Below are 20,907 nucleotides of genomic sequence, written 5' to 3' on the forward strand. Positions count from 1 at the left end.
AGACAGCAGACTTTTTCTATTATTACAATTTAAAGACAGAAAATACAACAGCATTTGTTGATCTTCCAATTCCACGGACTTACTCTGAAAGAATATGCCAGAACTTTGGGAATGGCCAAGAAGAGCGAGTCCAGCTGACTCAAGGAAGTGGGCAGGATGGGGGCTAGTGGAAAATCTGGCTTGGATTTTCCTGAGCAAACATGTTTGCCTTCTCAATGTCCCACTTATGTACTCAGCTGTCTTCTACATGCATTCTCTGTCTTCCTTCCATACTCGCACTGATCAATGATTACATCTAGGAAGATGAGGGCTGGCTGTGTATGTGTAGGAGGCTAATGCCTGACACCTCTTATGTCCATACTTGCGTATTCTGGCTTTCCTTTCAGCTTTGATATCTTGGTGGAAAATGGGATAGGGCAGACTTGGAGATGTGCAGGTACCTAGCTTTCGTTAATTAAAAACAACAATGAAAAATCAGGTAGTCATCTGTGCCATAGCTGGTCACTAGGAACACAGACACAAACTCCTTAACGATGTGTGACTGGGCATTTTTGTTTTTTGTTGTTTTTTTTTTGTTTGTTTTTTGTTTTTTTTTTTTAAAAACAGACCATTCTGGTTTTCAACATATTTGTCTAATATATAATCCTTCCAGTCTCCCTTTTCTGATTTGCAAATCACAGCATAATTGTGAAGCAACTGTTACAACAAAAAAACTACTCATCTGGAACATGCACAGAAAAAAAAAAAAGAACAATCATATTTATGGTTTGCAAAAAACTAAAAAATCTTGAAACCCATGGTCTTTGGCTCACAAATTCAGCTTTCCCAAAAAAGAAGAAAATCTGAATGCTTGCAGTAAACTAGCATGTTAAAAAAACAGTATGGGGAAGGAGGTTGGAAAGAAAACAGATAAAGGCCTGTTGTTGTTGGGTTTTTTTTTTTTTTTTTTTTGGTAAGGACATTTTGTCTCATTTGGTGAATCTGTGGAAATAATTTATTGCATTCTGTACAAGGAATTATGACTCCACCTGAATGGACTCTACTTCCCCATGGCTCTCCATAAGCAAGAAAGGGTATACTCATGACTGAATCTAGTGTTAGAATCGATTTTATAATTACAATAATAGTGGATACAAAGGTCCTCCAGGGAATTGTGCTTGGACAAATTAGAGACAGTGTTGGCAGAGATAAAATATTCATCACCAAAAGAGTACATAAAATGTATCTGAGAGGATCAGGACTCATCTGGGAATCACAAGGGGAATAAGACATCACCAGAAAAATCCAAGTATTCTCAGCTACATAAAATTCTGAAACAAAGAATTTCAGTCTTAACTAATTTTGGATTTAGTGAAGTAAGACCTCACTGTTACTTTATCTGATGGCACTGGGGTATGGGCGAGAATAAAAAAAGTCCTGAGATTTTCTTAATTAGCAAGACTTTCAAATCATCTATAAAATAAAAACCACAGCTCTCTTCAATCCTATTAATTTTCCATAATTTCCATAACCATTCCAAGTTGGACATTTCTATTCACCCTCAAAAAAGTACAGAAGATACAATATCTTAAACCGTGAGATTTTGAAATGCTACATTACACAATGTCAAATCACGTATTTTGTTTAATGTTTATTTTTGACAGAGAGAGAGAGAGAGAGAGAAAGAGAGAGCACGCGCACGAGCGGGGGAGGGGCAGAGAGAGAGAGAGGAAGACACAGCATCCGAAGCAGGCTCCAGGCTCCGAGCTGTCAGCACAGAGCCCGATGCGGGGCTCAAACTCACGAACTGCAAGATCATGACCTAAGCCGAAGTCAGATGCTTAACTGACTGAACCATCCAGGCGCCCCTCAAATCACATATCTGTTATATGCTTTCTTGGGTTTTTATTATAAGACATACCTAGTCCTTCTCTGAAAGCAATGAGAAGCGAATGGATGAAGTAATAAAAAGAGATCCAATAAAATCTGATCAAATAGGAGCAAAGGATATACTCTAAATTCAATTCAGGTGAAGGTGGGATTTCAAACTTTCACAGAACAAGGTGGGAAAGGCAAGAGGAGTTAAAAGGGGAGATCAGGTAGCACTAAATAATCAGTACATCTTTGACTTGATACAGGACATGGCTTTAGGTCCAACTGCTACCTCTAATACTGAAGCTCTCCTGAATGTCAGCTTGAGAATTTTCTATACTTACATTAAAAGGGCCAACATTTATTTCACTTAAACAATGAGATTTCACAAAGATTGAAGATTTAGAAAACCAACCACCCAATACTAAAAATGTCAACTGCTAATAATTACACCTTAAATCTCTTCAGTTTTAGCACAATTTCTAACAACTTAACAGTCAAATTATCTGGTCATAAAAAGGTTATTAGTTCACAAGACTTCTGGGCTAACCTTCCAAGACCTCTGCCTGACTAGTAGAGTGTTTCAGGAGACCGTGGTACCCTAAGGTGTGATGGGGGCATCATTGCTCAAGGGGGGGAAAAAAAGGTTAGAGACACAGAAAAAGGGTCATAAACCATGAAGAAAGGTGGAATTCAAAGATCTAATAGGAAATGGACACCAAATGTAGAAAATATGTGAGGGGAAAAATAACTAAGGTCTGTCCCAGAAATAATGTACTGCAGGCTTTAAGAGCCTTTGTGCTGGTGTCTTCTGTGCTGGCCTGCCTCCGCTCTTCTCCAACCTGCTCCGTGGGCCTGGAGGCTCACCTCTACGGACTGCACAGATGGGTACCCGAGCCTTGGCTTCTAGTCAGATTGCACAGGGTGGAGGCACCAGAAAGAGATGGGAAAAAGAATCAAATTGGGTGTTTTTTTTTTTTTTTTTTTTTTTTTTTTCCCTCAGCTCCTTCCTTGCAGGGCCAGTGAGGTCCTGCTGCATCCGGAGAGTGACATCCACAGCTCCAATCAGGCTGTCCCCTCCACTCAGCCCTGTCTCTGGGTTCCCAAAAGGGTTCCCTCACTTTGCCCTTTTGGGACTAAGGGTGGTTTCCTCATACAGTATCCACATCTTTGTATAGTCCCATTAGTTAACTCTCTTCAAGTTACCCACTTTGAATAGACCTTTTTTTTTTTTTTTTTGGCCAGGATTCTGATGGAGTCTTCTTATAACTAAAATGAGGAGGAGTCTAGAAGGATACCCAGGGTTTTGGCTTTAACAGCTAAGGAATTAAGGTTTGGGGGGTATCGAGTGTTAAAGAAATTAAAGAGTTTGGTGAGGTTTAGTCTTTTATTGTATTTATTTTTTAATTTATTTTGAGAAGCATGCACATGGGGGAGGGGCAGAGAGAAGGAGAGAGAAAGACTCCCAAGCAGATCTGAGCTGTCAGCACAGAGCCCGACATGGGGCTTGATCCCACGAACCATGAGATCATGACCTGAGCCAAAATCAAGAGTCAGACACTTAACCGACTGACCCACCCAGATGCCCTACAAGTTTGGTTTTGGTTACTTTTGAGATGCCTATTAGTCTGGGGTTCTGAAGAGATCAGCATTGATATATTAAATACTAGTATCATTGGATAGTTTTTAAGCCAGGGATGATGTCACCTGGGGAGGCTATATACACTGAGGAGAACAGGAGTTTTCCTGGTATTCTTGTAAGAAATGACCCCTTTTGCAAACTAACGTTCAAATTATTAAAGCCAAAATGTAAAAACTTCACTGTTCCTTATGCTTCTTACAAATCCCATCATTGTACTTCTAAACTTAGCCTATTACAGCAATCACTTTTATTGGGGACTTTAACATTTGGTCCCATTAACAAACTTAATTCATTAAATTCCCTTTAAATTTTAAACTTGTATTTATAAATTTAATATAGTCAATTTTCTTTTTAAAGCACTTTGATTGCTTAATGCAAATGTTTCCAAGCACTAAATTTTTATAACGCCAATAAATTAAACATAAAACTTGGTAGATCTTAAGTTCTCAAACATTTCAATTCTGATTACAAAAACATTTATACTAAAATCACAAGTTTAAATCAATTATTCAATTTGATCATTTTAATTGGAATTACAGTTAAACTGTCATGACAGGAAAAATATTTTAATTGCAAAAACTAAAGGGGCTCCTGGGTGGCTCAGTTGGTTAAATGACTGACTCTTGATCTCGGCTCGGGTCACGATCTCATAGTTCATGAGCCATAGTTCATGGAGCCAGGCATCAGGCTCCATGCTGATGGTGTGGTGCCTGCTTGGGATTCTCTCTCCTCCTCCTCTCTCTGCCCCTCTCCTGCTTACACTGTCTCAAAAAAATAAACTTAAAAAAAATTAAAATGTTATTTCAAATTTACCATGAAATTACCAATAATGAGAGTTTGATTTACTTCATGTCTATACATAATTCTAAATTTCAACCAAAGACTTCTGACAGCAAATCATGATTTGGATTCTTCACTGAAATATTTATCAGTCATTTATAGAATTCCTTTTCAAGGCCCTCTAATAGAAATGCCAGGCCTTAAAAATGGTTTTGTTAAGGGGCATCTACCCCAGAGTCAAGCTGCTATTACTTAATTGTTCCCTGAGATTTGGATCAGCAATACCCCTTCTAGGTTGTACCTAAATTATTTCATTAATTCATTAGATTTGCATTTCTTTGCATTTTAATGGATTCCTATCTAGCTCTAAGGATGAACTATATTGCTCTTCTCAAAAACCAGTCTTCCCACCAGATTCTATTCCCTTCAGCCTACTCAGAGTAATGCTCCAGCTATCCCCTCCCCTCTCCCCTTCATCAAAATTCCCCTTACTCCTGGGTAATTCCCACCCATACACAGCATGCTGCTATTTCTCAAACCAGGAAAGGAGGATTAGAGGAAAAGAGGGGGGAAGAAGGTGGAGGAAAGCAAGAAAGACTCTCTCTAGGACACACTTTCTCTGTTTTTCTGCTTTCTGTTAGAGCTCGACAACTTACAAGAATCCTATTTCCTCTCTTTCCTTCCTCTCCTGAACCCACTCTTATCAGGGTTTTACCAGGTGCTCTCTTCTTCTCAAGGTCACCAGTGATGTCCACATTACTAGATCCCATGGTCAAATCTCAGCCATGCTCTTACAGGTCCTTTTCAATTAACACAATTCTCACTGCTTCCTCCTCACAGCTTTCTCACTTAACTCCTCCTCTTCTGGATTTTCTCTGAGAAAGGAGCTCCTTTCTAGTTGCTTAATCTCACCAATCTCTTACCACTGGAATATCTGAGGCTGACCTAAAACTTCTTTCCTATCTACATTCACGTCTTTGTTGATCTCATCTAGTCACATTCTTTCCATGTCTCTAGAAGCTTTTAAAGTTATTTTTTTTTTGGGGGGGGGGGGTGTTGGGGCAGGGAGAGAGCTCATGCACGCACGTGCAAGCTGGGGAGAAGGAGGGAAAGAGGGAGAGAGAGAATTCCAAGCAGGCTCTGAGCTGTCAGCATGGAGCCTGAGGTAGGGCTGGATCTCAAACTGTGACATCATGACCCGAGCTGATATCAAGAGTCCAACGCTTGACCAAATGTGGCACCCAAGTACGCTGAGAAGCTTTTAACTTTAAATTTATACCTGCAGCACAGACTCGAAGTTCATATGCAAATGTCCAGTCCACCTGTCTCCAACTTGGATATCTAACTGGCATCTCAAACTGAACACACCCAGAGTAGCACTTCTAACCTGTTCCCAACCGTTTCCTCCTCCCTTTGCAGTAACTCCCATTCATGCTCAGGTCAAAAACCCTGGGATAATCCTTGGTATTTCTCTTTCTCTCAAACCACACTCTAATCCATCAGGAAATTCTGCCAGCAATAGCTTCAAAATATACCCAGAATCTAACTACTGCTTATGTTTTACCCTTATTACTCTGGCCTAAGACACAATCATTGTTTGCCTGGATTATTCTCCCCTCCCCTATGGCTTCACCTTGCACTGTTATGCACTATGGACTGTACTCCAGGAGCAGATGATCCTCCTTCTAGAGTATCCCAAGCAGGTCAGTAGCAGCCATCATTTACCCGGCTTCGTCCCATTACACAGGCATCTTAGCTCACAGCACAAGAAGGTGAATGCAGTCTAATAAGATTTTGAGAGACTACATCCACATAACTTGTATTACAGTATATTGTTATAATTGTCCTATTAATCTCTTACTACACTTGATTTACACATTAACCTTTATCATAGGTATCTGTGTACCGGAAAAAAACCTATATATAGGGTTCAATACTATCTGAGGTATCCAGCATTCACTGGGGGCCTTGGATTGTATCCCCAACAGCTAAGGGGGACAGGGAGACTATACAGTCTCGCAATTGGCTTCCTGCTTCCACTCTACCCTCTCCAGAATCTATTTACAACACAGCAGCCGGAGCGATCCTGTTAAAATGTAGCATAGCTCTTTTCTACTCAAAGTCCTCTAAGGCCACAGATCCAACTCAAGATAAAAATCATAGCCCTTCTGATAGACTGTAAGGTCCTATAAAATTGGCCATCACCTCCATCCCTCCCATTCCCGCCCCCTCCTACAATTTCATCCCTCAGCTGCTCAGGCAAACTGGTCTCTTGGCAGTTCCTGGACCACACAAGATATAATCCTACCTAAGGGCCTTTGCACTTGCCATTGCCTCTCCCTGGAAAGTTCTTCCCCAAGATACATACATGATTCACAGTCACTTCTTTGTCTGGTTTGGGTTTCTGCTCACACATCACTTTTCAGTGAGACCTGCTCTAATTACTCTTTGTTAAAAAGTATATTCTTCCCTCCTTACAACGTTCCTTATCCCCCCCTTCCTGTGATGTTTTTCCACACTTATCTTCTTACATATTCACCAATTTGGTTATTCATTGGTTTGTCGGTCTCCCCTCACTAGAATGGTAGTCCTGTGAGGGCAGGAGCTTTTGCATGTTTTTAACTGATGTATCCCTAGCAACTAGAACATGGTCTGGTTCATTTTTAAACTGATTTGTTGAATAGTTTCCATAGATCCTCTACAAGCACATTTGGATTTTTTCCTAGCCTATTAGTTTGAGGTCAATGGAGTTTATATTCTATCCATATTTTTCGTGAAGAAGAAACACATCCTCTTAAATCCTATCCTATTGGTTTTGGTGTATCTTAAACCTTTATCCGACTTGCTAAGTTTTGTCTTCCTCTAGAATTACAGCACTAATGTCATGCCAATGACAAAGAAGAGGGAGGCCTACGCAGACTTCTGGAGCTGTCAAGCCTTTACAGTTGGGCACAAGAGGAGAAACCAAGGGGACTGGTGGGGTGGGGTGGGGTGGGGGAACCAACTAGAAAACAGTGATATAAACGTCAAGAACAATTAAGTGCTTCAAGAGGGAAGAGACAGTGACCAACTAAGATAAATGCTTCTAAGTAGTAACTTAAGATCAGAACACACAGATAACCATTATATTTGGGAATAGCTGGGATGTTGGTGATCTTGATAATCTCAATGGAATAGTAGAGATGGAAATGCAGGGCCTATCTTCATGTCCAAATACTATTTCCCCCTCGAGGTGTTTGACCTGGGCCATTCCTTCTATTCTCATTCCTTCAACTATATTGATGACTTCCAAATTCTACGTTCGGGCTTCAATCTTTCTGGAGAACCAAACTAGTGTTTTTAAGCTTCCTATGAGACATCTTTATCTAGATATCCCTTAGGTATTCAAACACCCAAATTGATCATTAATTCCTTCATCTGTTTGTCACTCCTCTCTGTCCTACTTTAGTAAATAGCACCATCCAACCCATCATCCAAAGCTCGAAACCTCTTAAACATCCTCACTCCGTTCTCATTCACGCTGCCCACAATTCATGAAGGCTCCCCATTCCCACTGGTTCTACCTCTTACATATTTCTTCAGTATACATCCTCTATCCCTATTGTTTTACAATAGAGCCTTCACTATGTTTTTAAAGTTTATTTATTTTGAGAGAGAGAGCGTGTGCGAGTGCGTACACACGAGCAGGGAAGGGGCAGGGAGAGAGAATCCCAAGCAGGCTCTATGCTGTCAGGGTGGGGCCTGGCGCAGGGCTTGTACTCACGAATCACGAGATCATGACCTGAGCTGAAACCAAGAGTCAGATGCTTAAGTGACTGAGCCACCCAGGCACCCCAAGCTTTATTTCTTTTAATTTCTAACATAATTTATTGTCAAATTGGCTTACATACAATACCCAGTGCTCATCCAACACTTTCATTATTTCTTGATAGAACTATAACTGCTTCAACTTAAGTACTATGTCTAGCACAACACAGGTTTTGAATCAACTATTTGATTCACTGAAATAGCTCATATGGCTCTATATAAGTTGTTCAGATTTATGGTTATACAGTTCTTTTTTAACTTTTTTTTTTTTTTTTTTTTTTTTTTTTGGGAGAGAGACAGAGCATGAACGGGGGAGGGGCAGAGAGAGAGGGAGACACAGAATCGGAAACAGGCTCCAGGCTCTGAGCCATCAGCCCAGAGCCTGACGCGGGGCTCGAACTCATGGACCGCGAGATCGTGACCTGGCTGAAGTCAGACGCTTAACCGACTGCGCCACCCAGGCGCCCTACAGTTTTTATCCTTAACCAAGATTGAATAAAAAATTAATAACCTGCAGCTGAGATAGCATTGATGACAACACCACAAATAATTCCCCAAACAGACAATACCACCTGGATTTGAGTGTTCACTGGGAGATTATGGTTGTGAACACTGTAGAATCCTGACAGTGACAGTCACTCACTGGAATTATTCCCACTATTACTTTCCATAGCTCCTCCTTATCCACTCAACCTTCAAGAATGTATTCCCCTTAACTTACTCTCCATAGTCTACAAACTGCAACTCTAATGAAAGGACCTGAGCTTTGCTAAAGCAGACAAAATACATAACACATTATTGGTTTCTCTTTGTCAGAGACATGGACCCAATGAGATGTTCACCTTGAACAAGAAGTGACAATCATGATTGGGAGAACACAGGCAAGGACAGGAGATGAAGCAAGCCTAAGACACATGGCTTCCTCATCTCTCCTGGAAGGTGCCGAAACCCAGCAACATAGTCTTGACCTTGATAACCTCCAGAGGGCCTCACCAGGAGAGGACGAAAAGACCTCAAAACTATTTTGGCCCCAAAGCATTTTTGAAGCAAGTTAGAAAAGTTATGAAACTCACAGTTGTCATATTTGACTCGCATCCAGAAACACAACTCAAATGAAGCATGTAGTCTAAATGGTTGATGGTTTTCAGCTGGATGTACTTTCCAGCCACCTAAAATGAAAAATCTTTCTCTAGTTTTACTCTAATAAAAATCTTTGACCTGTGGGGGGGCGGGGTTGGGGGAAGCACTGTCTACCTTTAGGCTAAAGTGAGGAGAGGGGTTGGATAATAGAAGACAGCATGACTTTACATAGTTTTGTACTTTTAAACACTGTTATTTATAGGTTAAACACTGTCTAGAAGGCTAAAGCCTGGAAAGAATCTACTTCAGCATACCTGATACATCATATACAAAAAATGAATCACCCGTTATCTAACTTCTACCGCAGAAGAGTTCTACTTTCAGCTGCACGAACTTCCCGAGGAGACCTTCCGTCATGCGATTTGATTCCCAAAGGGCTGGCCCAGAGTGGGGTGTCCCACACAGGAGGGTGTCCCCACCTCTACTAGTGGTCGGAAATGATATGCAGACCTCCTGAGACACTCAGGATGATTATTTACTCAGAGAGTAAATCCATATTCCTCTTATCCAAGAGGCAATATTGTTCTCACTTCTCATGGCCCAGGTTTCCCTAACTCCACCTCCCCATTCCGGGCTCATGCTACACTCTGCACTCTCATTATTTCATGTTGCTAATGATCTACTTACTACACTGCAGTCAAGCCAACACATGTCCAAATGACTGAATGTCTTTCTCCCCTACTACATATAAGGTTTAATTCTAAATCATTTATTCAACTTTGCATCATCACGTCTGACAGTACATTCGTGAAATGTATCAATGAACAAAATTAATCATGGCTGATCTCAAGCAGATCGAATAGATCCATTGCAATAGCCCAGAATCAAAATTAGATTGGATTAATGGAAAATATGAAGGTTTCACACTCATTTTTTTTTTTGAAGCAGATTCTCTATTCACTACCATATTTTAATTGGTAATTTACTTGCATGTTTCAGAAAGATCTAAAGAAGGTATTCCTGCTCTCAGACTTTGAAAACTATCTTGTAAGAATAACAGATATAGGACAGCTCACTTTAATTTTTGTTTTTAAATATATTTTAAGGTATATATCTTAAAGTATATTTTAAAAACCGACTGGGTGGCTCAGTCAGTTAAGAGTCTGACTCCTAATTTTGACTCAGGTCATGATCTCTCCATTGTGAGATCGAGCCCCACACTGGCACACTGAGAGGAGTGCAGAGCCTGCCTGGGACTCTTTCTCCCCCTTTCTCTCTGCCCCTTCCCCACTCGCTCTCAAACTTTAAAAACAAAAAAAACCTTAAAAATTTAAATGAGATACGAACACTTACATACTAACTGCTCTTTGTAAGAATGAAAACCATTGTCTGAATATTTTGATTTATAGAAGGAAAAAAGATAAAGCTGCTTGAAAGCTTCTAGAATCAGAAGTTTTGAGTCACAGCTATACATTCCTCATAACATCCCCCCATCCCCATAATTGGGCTGTTCCTCTCAAAATCGAGCAACCTGTAGTCAACATTTACCTGGGCAGCAAGACTCAAGAGGATTATTTTCTTTTTTTTTTTTTTTTTTTTTTTTTGAGGCATTCTTTTTTTTTTTTTTTTTTCAACGTTTATTTATTTTTGGGACAGAGAGAGACAGAGCATGAACGGGGGAGGGGCAGAGAGAGAGGGAGACACAGAATCGGAAACAGGCTCCAGGCTCCGAGCCATCAGCCCAGAGCCTGACGCGGGGCTCGAACTCACGCACCGCGAGATCGTGACCTGGCTGAAGTCGGACGCTTAACCGACTGCGCCACCCAGGCGCCCCCAAGAGGATTATTTTCAACAGAAAGAGACATTAAAATTTTGTGTTCAGATAATCCATAAAAACGTGGGAAATAAAATGAATCCAACCCTTACCCTGTTTTTATTCATAAGGAATCCTGCAAAGAGAATTTTAACAGGAATACAAAATAGGAATTTGTTTTTGTTTTTTTACAAAATAGGATTTAAACAGCTACAATTTTATGGCTATAATGGAGGCCATAAAAATCTCCACAGGCCAGAGAAGGAAATAATTCATTGTCTCCATTAATCTAAAAACTGGCCCAACCCTTCATGTTTTAGGAAAACTTCTGTTCTCTCTAGTCCATTTGATTTTTTTCTATTTTTTTTTTTCTGATGCTCAAAGTAATACTTGTAAAGAATAATTTGATCAATCAAATGTAATAAGGAAGAAAAGTAAAAGTTCCTCCACACTCTAACCTCCTAAAGATTATGGGTGTTTGGTCCTTCAACTTTTTTTTATGCATACGCTAGTATATATATGCCTTTTTCTCTTTTTACACAAAAATGTGATCCCTGTATGCATATATACACCTAGTTAACTGTTTCTCTAATTTATCACAGACAATCCTCTGTGTAGTAATAGTTGATTCTTTTTAATGTCAGCACAGATTTTTACTGTATGACCATCCTAAAATTGATGTAACCAGTCTCCAGCTGGCTGTTACATGGTTAATTTTAAACCATACAGAATTTAGACTTTAGAGCTAGATGAAAATACTTAACCCTCAAAATACCAAAACATTAATCAAAAAGATTGCAGCCTTGCTTGGTGGGAGATGGGGGTTGTGGGCTGCACTTTTTCTACCATTTAGGTGTTGAGAGCTCAAACTCTAGCACCAAACTTCTGGGTTTGATTCTTGCCCAGCTCCATTACTTACTAGCTGAGCCACCTTGGCTAATCATTTCACTTCTCTGGGACAGTTGATGATATTTGGGACTATGATCTGGGACTATGATGATAATTATTTGGTTATTGGTAAGATTAAGTTGATTATAATACGAAGCACTCAGAATATTACCTTGGCAATAAAGCAGTAAGTGCTAATTACTAATGTTATGGGCTAAATGTTCAGGTCTCCCCTTTGGATTCATAATTCGAAATGGTAACTAACCTCTGATAGGACAGTATTAGAAAGTAGGGCTTTGGGGAGGTGATCAGGTCTTAAGGATGGAGCTCTCATGAGTGGGATTAGTGCCCTTATATAAAAGATGTCACAGAACAATTTTGTCCCTCCCACCACGTGAGAACATGGCATAAAGACTGGGCTATGAACCAGGAAGCAGGCCCTCATCAGACACTGAATCTGCTAGCACTTTCCTCTTGGACTTCCAGTCTCTAGAACTGTGAAAAAGAAACATTTGTTGTTTAAGCCCCTCATTCTGCACTGCTTTGTTAGAGGAGCCCAAAATAAGACAATCATTGTTGCTATCGTTATACCATGCTACTTCAAGCTTATTTTATACAATTATTAAAATTTCTGTTCTTGGTATGGGTAGAATAGAAAACACAAGATTCTGGTTGTTATTCAACATTTTGGTATTTGTATGTTCATGCCAGCTCTCATTCTTTATTAAAACATGGAATTATGTAACAGCCATAGTGAGATATGCTGAATTTTAAGTTATGAGAGATTTAAGTACATCCATTGAAATAGAAGTCTTACAAATGTGAACAAACATCTATTTATATTCGAGTTACTGCTTACTTATATAAGCCTCCTTGGAATGAGGAGTGAAGGAAGAAAAGGAAACCAAATCATCAGCCCTACTGTATTTTCATTCATATGAATTTTACAATAAAGGGTGAAAATTTTAAACTCCAAAGAAAACACCAGTAAATATATTATATTGATTCTTGAGCAGTAAAGACACCTGTTCCAGGTGGTAGGGTAATATTTGCAGGAAACAGATGTATTGCTTTTAGCTCTTTGTGACTGGTAAGATTAGCACTTCCTTTAATATTGGTGGTGTTATTGGTTTTCTGTTTTATTCTTCATTTTTTAACTTAAAACACATTAAACTGAAGTTTATTAGCACAGTCCAAATCGTTTGAACACTCTTCAACAGCAAGAACAAAACATTCTATACCTCTGAGGCAAAGCCTCGTCAGTTTCAGGTCTCATTCAGATGTTCTCTTCCACTTCTCCACCAGTTACATGTTCTATCTTTATTGTTCAAAATCATGAAATTTTAGGTCATAGAACACTTTTCACTTTTATATGATCTAATAGTTTTCCAAAACAAAAAAAAAAAAAAAAAAAACAGTTCATTTCAAAACTTAGCAGATTTTGAGTTTGCAGCTCACCAGAATGGCCCAAGGGAATCAGCATGTGGTACACAAATTACTTGTTGAAGTTAAAATTTATAGAGCATTTTGGCTGGTCCAAGACTAAAATTTAGGAGGTCAACTATGTATTTAAAAGAAACTTATTTTAGACTGAACTCATCACTATTCTATTTAAAGTCACTTTAACCGTTTCAAATTTAAATTTGAATATTTAAGAATACAGGGATATTTTCATAACTCTTTCAAAAGGCATCTTCGGCAATAAAAAAGCCATCAGGACTCAGATCAAAGGTTAAAGTTTCTCTCAGACCATATTCTTCTCTCAGGTCTGTACACCCTAATCAGGTAAACAAGCCTCAACTGTTAAAATTATATAGCTTGGACCCTAACGAAAAAGCAGTTAAACATTCTTGTGACGTCATGGGAAATTTCGCTTGGAATACAGATCAACAGCAAAAAGAAATAGTTGACTGCCACACATACTGGTCCAGCTATGCAATATATAATCTCTTTAAAATGTTTAAATTATAGTCTTTTTAATTATAGAAAATATAAGGCAAACAAGCACAAAAGTGAGAAAGATCAGGTCTCGGTCTTACCCCATCCCACTTTCAAATAACTCAGCTTGGTCTGCGCCCCCCACCCTCACCCCCACTCCCCCACAAGTAACCAACAGAAACAGTAACGAGGGCAGGTCATTCCCAGGTCCCGAGTGGATTCCCTCTTTAGGTGACCAAGTCCTCCTGGTCTCTCTAGATGTTAACGCATGTGGAGTAATTCAAGTAGATCCCATCTTTGTCTCACGTGAGGAGACCACTCTGAACCTGTGCTGACAGAAGAATTAGGAATTGCACGTGTCAGGCAGAAGGAAAAGGGGAGGAAATACTAATCTGGACTTTCATTGTGAAAAGGCAGCGCGAACTTGCCTGAGTACTCTCCAGGTAATGAGAAACCGCTCACAAATGCAAGGAAAGAACTTTAAGGGACTGCTCTCTTAACTCGCCTTTCAGGTAATGTCTTAAGGCCGGTGTCACAGAAAAAGCACCACAACAGGAGGGGTTGCCCCTGCTTCATGATCACACTAGCTCTGAGCATAATTAAAACTAATCCTTTTACCTGCCTACATTTCTTACAAGCAATCTGTCTAGGGCAGTCCATAAAAAAGGTCTGGATGCTTTGCACCGACAAGATTCAGTCAGTGCTTCAACATTTGGGGGGAGAAAAATGCAAGTCCCAACAGCGGCAGCTCATTCACTTATTGAAAACATTCAGCTATTTTAAAAGGCTTAGAGCACACAGAGCATAATGGTGGAGCGAAAACGACAAGCCCTCGTCAGAGGCACTACATCCAAATTTGCTTACCTCAGGCTTTGAGACACAGCCAAGACACGAAAACCCTGGAGAAGGAAAAACTTATGCCATGACTTGAATTAAGAAACAGGCTGTGGAATCAACAGATGTTTACAGACCAGTTTAGGGTGCTGGAAATTACATGGAGAGGATAGAAAAAGAAAATCCTCTTTCACAAAGTAGTTGATACAATTATAAACCAAGTCTCTAGAAAGGGTAACCTTGGGCTAGGGTTAGGGAGAGGTCAGTGTCGTTCTGTCTTCACATCACCTTACGGTGTAACTGCAGGGAAAATACAGGAATACCGCGACTTAGGTGCCACGAATTTCACTCTTGCGGTGGACGTTTTCAACTGCAGCTGACGAACTTTCTATGAAGTTCTCTTCCTCCCCACACTCTCTGACAGAGGGGCCCCAAGGACAATGCAATAACTTGAGCCACCATTATACTTTCACAGTGATTGTTCTCACAGGGTTATTTAAACATTACTTGTTAGAACATCAAAAATCCTACCTTCCCCAATTGGATTTACCTAGCCCATTTTGCAGCTCAGTTGCGGAATTATGGGATACACAACCCCGTGCCCTTGTTGCCACCTCAGGGCTTCCAAACAGAGTAGGCCAAGGGGTGTTAAGTGATCCTCATGACCCCTACAGATTTCCTTGGTTTCGTCTTCAATTCACATCCACGGCTTTCCAGAAACAAGACCAGAGTAAGTAAGAAAGTAAGACCAGGGCCTTAATGTTAACTTTGTAATGAATCAGTAGCAGTTTCTTTTCCCAGGTCCACCTCCTTCTACGTCAACATCTCCTTGCTTGCCACGTCATCATGAGAGGAGCAAGCGTCTGTGCTTCCAGAGTGTGAGGTAACCCAAAGTCACAGACCACCTCTCTGATCTTTTCTTACGAACTGGGGCTCCTTAGAAAGCTTCAAGCCAGGAATTTAAAATCACGTGGATTATAAGCAGGCAAACAAGATATGTACCTGCTGAAAAACTCAAAGCAAGAAGGGATTCCCTCACGACCCAAACTATCAGTACCAGAGTATATGGTAAAAACAGATTATAAATTTGTTTTTTTTATTTTTAGTTTATGTATTTTGAGAGAGAGAGCACGCACACGCGAGGAGGGGAAGGGCAGAGAGAGAGAGGGAAAGAGAATCCCAAGCAGGCCCTGCTGTCAGCACAGAGCCCAATGGTGGGGCTTGATCCTGCAAACTGTGAGATCATGACCTGAGCCGAAACCAAGAGTTTTCATTACCAATCGACTGAGCCATCCAGGTGCTCCATAACTTTATTTTTAAAGTCACATGAATAAGTTCTCCTTAGCCTGAGTTTAATGACTCCCATCCCCCTAGAGATTGAATGTTTTTGTTTTTTGTTTTTTTTTTTTTTGTTGTTTTTAGGTAAGTACAGCAAAGCGCCCCCCCCCCCCAACCCCAAACTATGGAAGAAACAAGACAGAAAAACTATGATGGTAAGGAAAATGGTGTGTGTGGTAAGGAGAATGATGGCTTGCTCCCAATATATCCACATCCTAATCCCTGGAACCTGTCAATATGTTAGGTTCCATGGAAGAGGGTGAACTGAGGTTGCCCATCAGTTGCCCTTAACGAGACTATGCCGGATCAATCCAGGTGGACCCAATGTAATCACAGATGTTCCTTCAACAGGGAAGAGGGAGGCAGAAGGGAGAGTGCGAGAACTACTATGGGAGAAAGAAGGGCTAATCATCATTGGCTGTGAGGATGAAAAGGGGCCAGGAGCCAGGGCAATCAGCCTCCAGACACTGGACAAGGCTGGACAATGGATCCTCCCGTACAGCCTCCAGAAAAGGATGAAGCCTTGCTGACATTTTGACTTTATCCTGGTGAGACTCATTTCAGATGTCTCATTCTCAAGACCATCCAAGTAAGAAACGTGTGTTGTTTTAAACCCCTGAGAGCATGTGGTAATTTGTTACAGCACCCATGGAAAACAAGTGAGATGCTGAGATAGAATGGTCCAGCTCTTTTCAATGATACACAAGATCATTTTATTTGTAATTATCCTTGAAATACTTGCAAGAAAGGGTGTTATATTTTCTTTTCTCTTAAAGTTTTCTAAGGTCAGATTAATATCTGGCAGATCATGAATGAAATCAAAAGAAGCCTTAACATATTTCTGATTTAAAAAATCATGTACTGGGGGTGCCTGGGTAGCTCAGTGGGTTGAGCATCCAACTTTGGCTCAGGTCATGATCTCATGGTCCCTAGTTCCAGCCCCGCATCTGGCTCTGTGCTGACAGCTTGGAGCCTGGAGCCTACTCTGGATTCTGTGTCTCCCTCTCTCTCTGCCCCTCCCCCTCTCTCCTGCGCGCGTGCTTGCTCTCCCTCTCTCTCTCTCTCTCTCTCTCTCTCTCAAAAATAAACATTCAAACAAACAAAAAAGGCAATGTACTGGGAGTCCTGGAGAAGCAGCAGCTTTGCCATTACAAGGGTAGGAAAGTTAATGTGATAATTCCCCATTCTCTGCCATGGCTTCAGGTGGTTCCCTCTCTTCCATGGGCATTCACCTCATGTGGGAACACTTTGCCCCAACATCTACAACAAATCATATACCTGTGTATAATACACACACACACACACACACAGTTGGTTGTTTCCTGTCACCTGGCCTTGTCTTACTTTCCCGAATCCCCCACCCTTCACACCAAACTTATCCTTTCCTCTCTTTTCTATTTCTTTTATATCCACACCTCTCACTTGTTGGTATAAACCTCAAGGGACACAAATTAGCTTTGATGTCAACCAAAAGAAAAGAGATTTTAAAACCAAATAGGGTAACATCTAATTTCTCCTGGTCACTTAACCATCAACCTCAACTGTCTAACACACAGCCAAGAATATAAAAGGGGCACAAACGGCATCTGGGATCCTACACCAAAGCTGATCAACTGTAAGGTGTATATACTTCAGTCTTAGTAAAATTCCTCAGGCTCGTAGTCACAATCTAAGGACATTCGTGTTAGATAGAATTCTAACAGATTATCTAGGTTCAGTAGATTAAAAACATGAGGATGAAAACCAAGAAGAGATTAGGGACAGATACCTTAAAACAAAGAACAGAAGGGAAGTTAATGTACATTTATTGAGTACTAACCAAATGCCACGCCCATATCTAGCACTTTGGACACCTGGCCTGACACTTCCAGAACTTGCCCAGAATTAGAAAAAGGGGATATAGATGCCAAGGGCAGGAAGGGAACTTAGTCTTTTCCCCACCTGATTCATAAATGAATCCTTTTCCCACTACACTCCATCACCTCGAAACCAACAGCAAACATGGCTTCTTGACGGTAACAATCTGAAAAATGAGTAAAAACACAAACCCAAGATTTCAGCAACAACACCATTATAGAGGGTCACATAAAAGCTGAAAAGACAATCATCATGTAGTACTAAAAATCTCTTAAAGGCATCCCTATATAAAAGGATATAAAAAAAAAGGTAAAATCATGACGCCTACAGATCTAAAATAAACATGTTTCATAGATTCCATTTAGCTCATCAATTACTTAATGAGGGAACCGAAAGAGGGGTCACAGCCAGTTCAAAAGAACAGCCAAAGAAGCACAAATTTCATGTAGCAAAGGGATGTGGAAACAAACACACGGGTCCGCGGCATTCCCCAGGACGTGACTAACTTGCATTTCCATGGACAAGAATTAGCTTCATGGTTTTCAATTTTCTACAGCTTCTAGTTCTCCTGAGTTCTAAAACAGTCTAGTCAATGACAAAAACTCAAGCCCCGGTGTAGAGTAACCCCCCCCCCCCCAGACACGTTTGAAAGGGTATCCTCGCAACGAAAGAATATCCAAGTCTTTTTGGCACCCTTACAAAGTATTATTTTTCTTCTACCAACATTGCACCAAAGCACAGAAACTAGTAGCTCCTCCACCTTCACTATACTCTACTTACAAAGACTAAATATACGATAAAAAAAAACTTTTCAATTCTTCCATGTAACTGGCTACCTGTTGTAGACCTGCCAATCCCAGTGGAGCTAACTGTTTTGTTGCTGTGGAAGGTACCAGACAGGTACTTGATAAACGATCCGAGGTAGGGGAGTGGCCTTAGAGGATGACCTTCTCAAGTATTTTCTAGTATCACAACTCCCCTTCGTTAGAATAGATTTCTGGACGCCGTCTGATCTCTCTTCTTAAGGCACAAGCCAAATGTCTTGTTCCCGTTCGCTAATATGGTAAGTCTGCACAAGTACAAGCGATCGTCCAGTGATTTTTATATTGTCCATTCTAGGATTTTTTTGTTTTTGGGTGATCGACAGGCCATGTATACAAGTGTCTACACTGGACACAGTAACATTGGTTTACAGGCCATTTTCATCACGGCAATTGTGATGTGTGGAACCATCAACTATGACCATTCAATACACAAATGAACGTTCTCCAGAACTAGCGTTATTCAATTTAGAAAGCCTTAAAGTTTACAAACTTGCTACTGGGGGGTGGGTGGGAGGCAGAGGAGTGGTGAACATTTTCTGGGTCATGAAATGAACTTAGTGATAGCCCACAAGTGTTGTTTTTCTTTCTTTTTTTTTTTTAATCTTTATTTTTGAGAGAGAGAGAGAGACAGAATGTGAGCAGGGGAGGGGCAGTAGACACAGAATCTGAAGCAGGCTCCAGGCTTCAACCTGTCAGCACAGAGCCCGACGCGGGGCTCAAACTCACAGACTGCGAGATCATGACCTGAGCCCAAGTCAGACGCTCAACCGACTGAGCCACCCAGCCACCCACAAGTGTTGTTTTTCTTTTTTTTTTTTAAATTTTTTTTTTTAACGTTTATTTATTTTTTTGGGACAGAGAGAGACAGAGCATGAACGGGGGAGGGGCAGAGAGAGAGGGAGACACAGAATCAGAAACAGGCTCCAGGCTCTGAGCCATCAGCCCAGAGCCCGACGCGGGGCTCGAACTCACGGACCGCGAGATCGTGACCTGGCTGAAGTCGGACGCTTAACCGACTGCGCCACCCAGGCGCCCCAAGTGTTGTTTTTCTAACATCCTTATTGGCAAAGCGAAGCCCAACATTTGCCCCCACCCACTAGGTGTTTTGCTTTTACTATTACGTTCCAGAAAATCCCTAAATCTGGAAGCTATTACCTAAAAACTTTGGATAGTTGAGTAGTAAAGGATATATTAAGTTATACACAATTTTCGTTTTGAGAAGGAAATTAATGTACCTGTCAAATGTTAACCAAACCACAGAATGTCCTTTGTGAGAATTAACTGGGAACAGCGAGGGTGTGAAAGAAAACTGAACTTTCCCACCCACAGTTATGAGCACCGGTAAAAAACAAATCACATGCAACTATCATCAACACACAAGACTTGCAGAAATTCCACACTGCCCACATTTTCAAGAATCAGGACTTTCGCTTTTCTTTCTCTCTCAACACTTCTTCTAAGAACTTAGTCTTTCTTAAAAATTTTTTAAAATGTTTATTTTTGAGAGAGTGTGCAAGTGGGGGAGGGGCGGAGAGAGAGGGAAACAGAGGATCCGAAGCCGGCTCTGCACTGACAGCAGCAAGCCCAATGCGGGTCGAACCCAGGAACTAGGAGATCATGACCCGAGCGGAAGTTGGACGCTCAATAGAATGAGTCACCCAGGCGCCCCTAAGAACTTAGTCTTAAACTGTCGTGAATGAGCTAAGATTTTTGGCAGATGTATGTGGTTTTGAATTGCTCGTCATTACCTGTTAATACCTAAACATGAATTTCCACTGTCCCCTTGTTAAACTAATCCCAGACCGTGGCCTTCAAATCCCTGACATATCACCCAATATCCAGTCTTCTTTCTAGAAACTAACGATAGTGCACATGCCCTAATTTTTTGATAATAGTAAAGGCGTTTCAAGTTTTGTACTTTTTGTTACCTTTTTATATGGCATTGCAGATATAGGAAGATTTATAAAGACTTAACACTTAAAATTTCAGCACTGTGGATCGAGTCATGATTAAAGTAGTGATTCTGAACATTTCGCCTAATTTTAGAGCCAGCAAAACTCATTTAGTAGCTAACACTCAGAATCCACACATTATTGTAGCTTATGAAATATTTTTCATGAAGTATCAGAGAAATGTTCAGTCATTTACTAATAATGATCTTTGCTATCAATTCCCTTGCACTTTTCCGCTCCCCTGACTGCACATCCCTGAAAAATCTAGCAACTGCAATGGGGTGGAGGGAGGGTCCTGGCTCA

The 20,907-nt window shown here is 40.7% G+C and overlaps 1 protein-coding gene across 7 annotated transcripts in view; it reads right to left on the reverse strand.

Annotated features, from left to right (window-relative positions):
- Positions 1-20,907, reverse strand: part of ARL15 (ARF like GTPase 15) — a 412,891-nt gene that overhangs the window by 278,571 nt on the left and 113,413 nt on the right. Inside the window, exon 1 of one of the 7 annotated variants that reach the window (XM_086678745.1) lies at positions 9,154-9,226. The exons of the other annotated variants lie outside the window; for them this stretch is intronic. Within the exon in view, the coding sequence (XP_086534871.1) occupies positions 9,154-9,201 (48 nt within the window). The 5' untranslated portion in view covers positions 9,202-9,226. Of the gene's footprint in view, positions 1-9,153; positions 9,227-20,907 lie in introns of those variants that run through there. 7 annotated transcript variants of the gene reach the window in all.

Source organism: Puma concolor, chromosome A1, assembly GCF_028749965.1.
Source record: "Puma concolor isolate L17-30 chromosome A1, mPumCon1.1.hap2, whole genome shotgun sequence".
Classification (NCBI taxonomy): domain Eukaryota; kingdom Metazoa; phylum Chordata; class Mammalia; order Carnivora; family Felidae; genus Puma; species Puma concolor.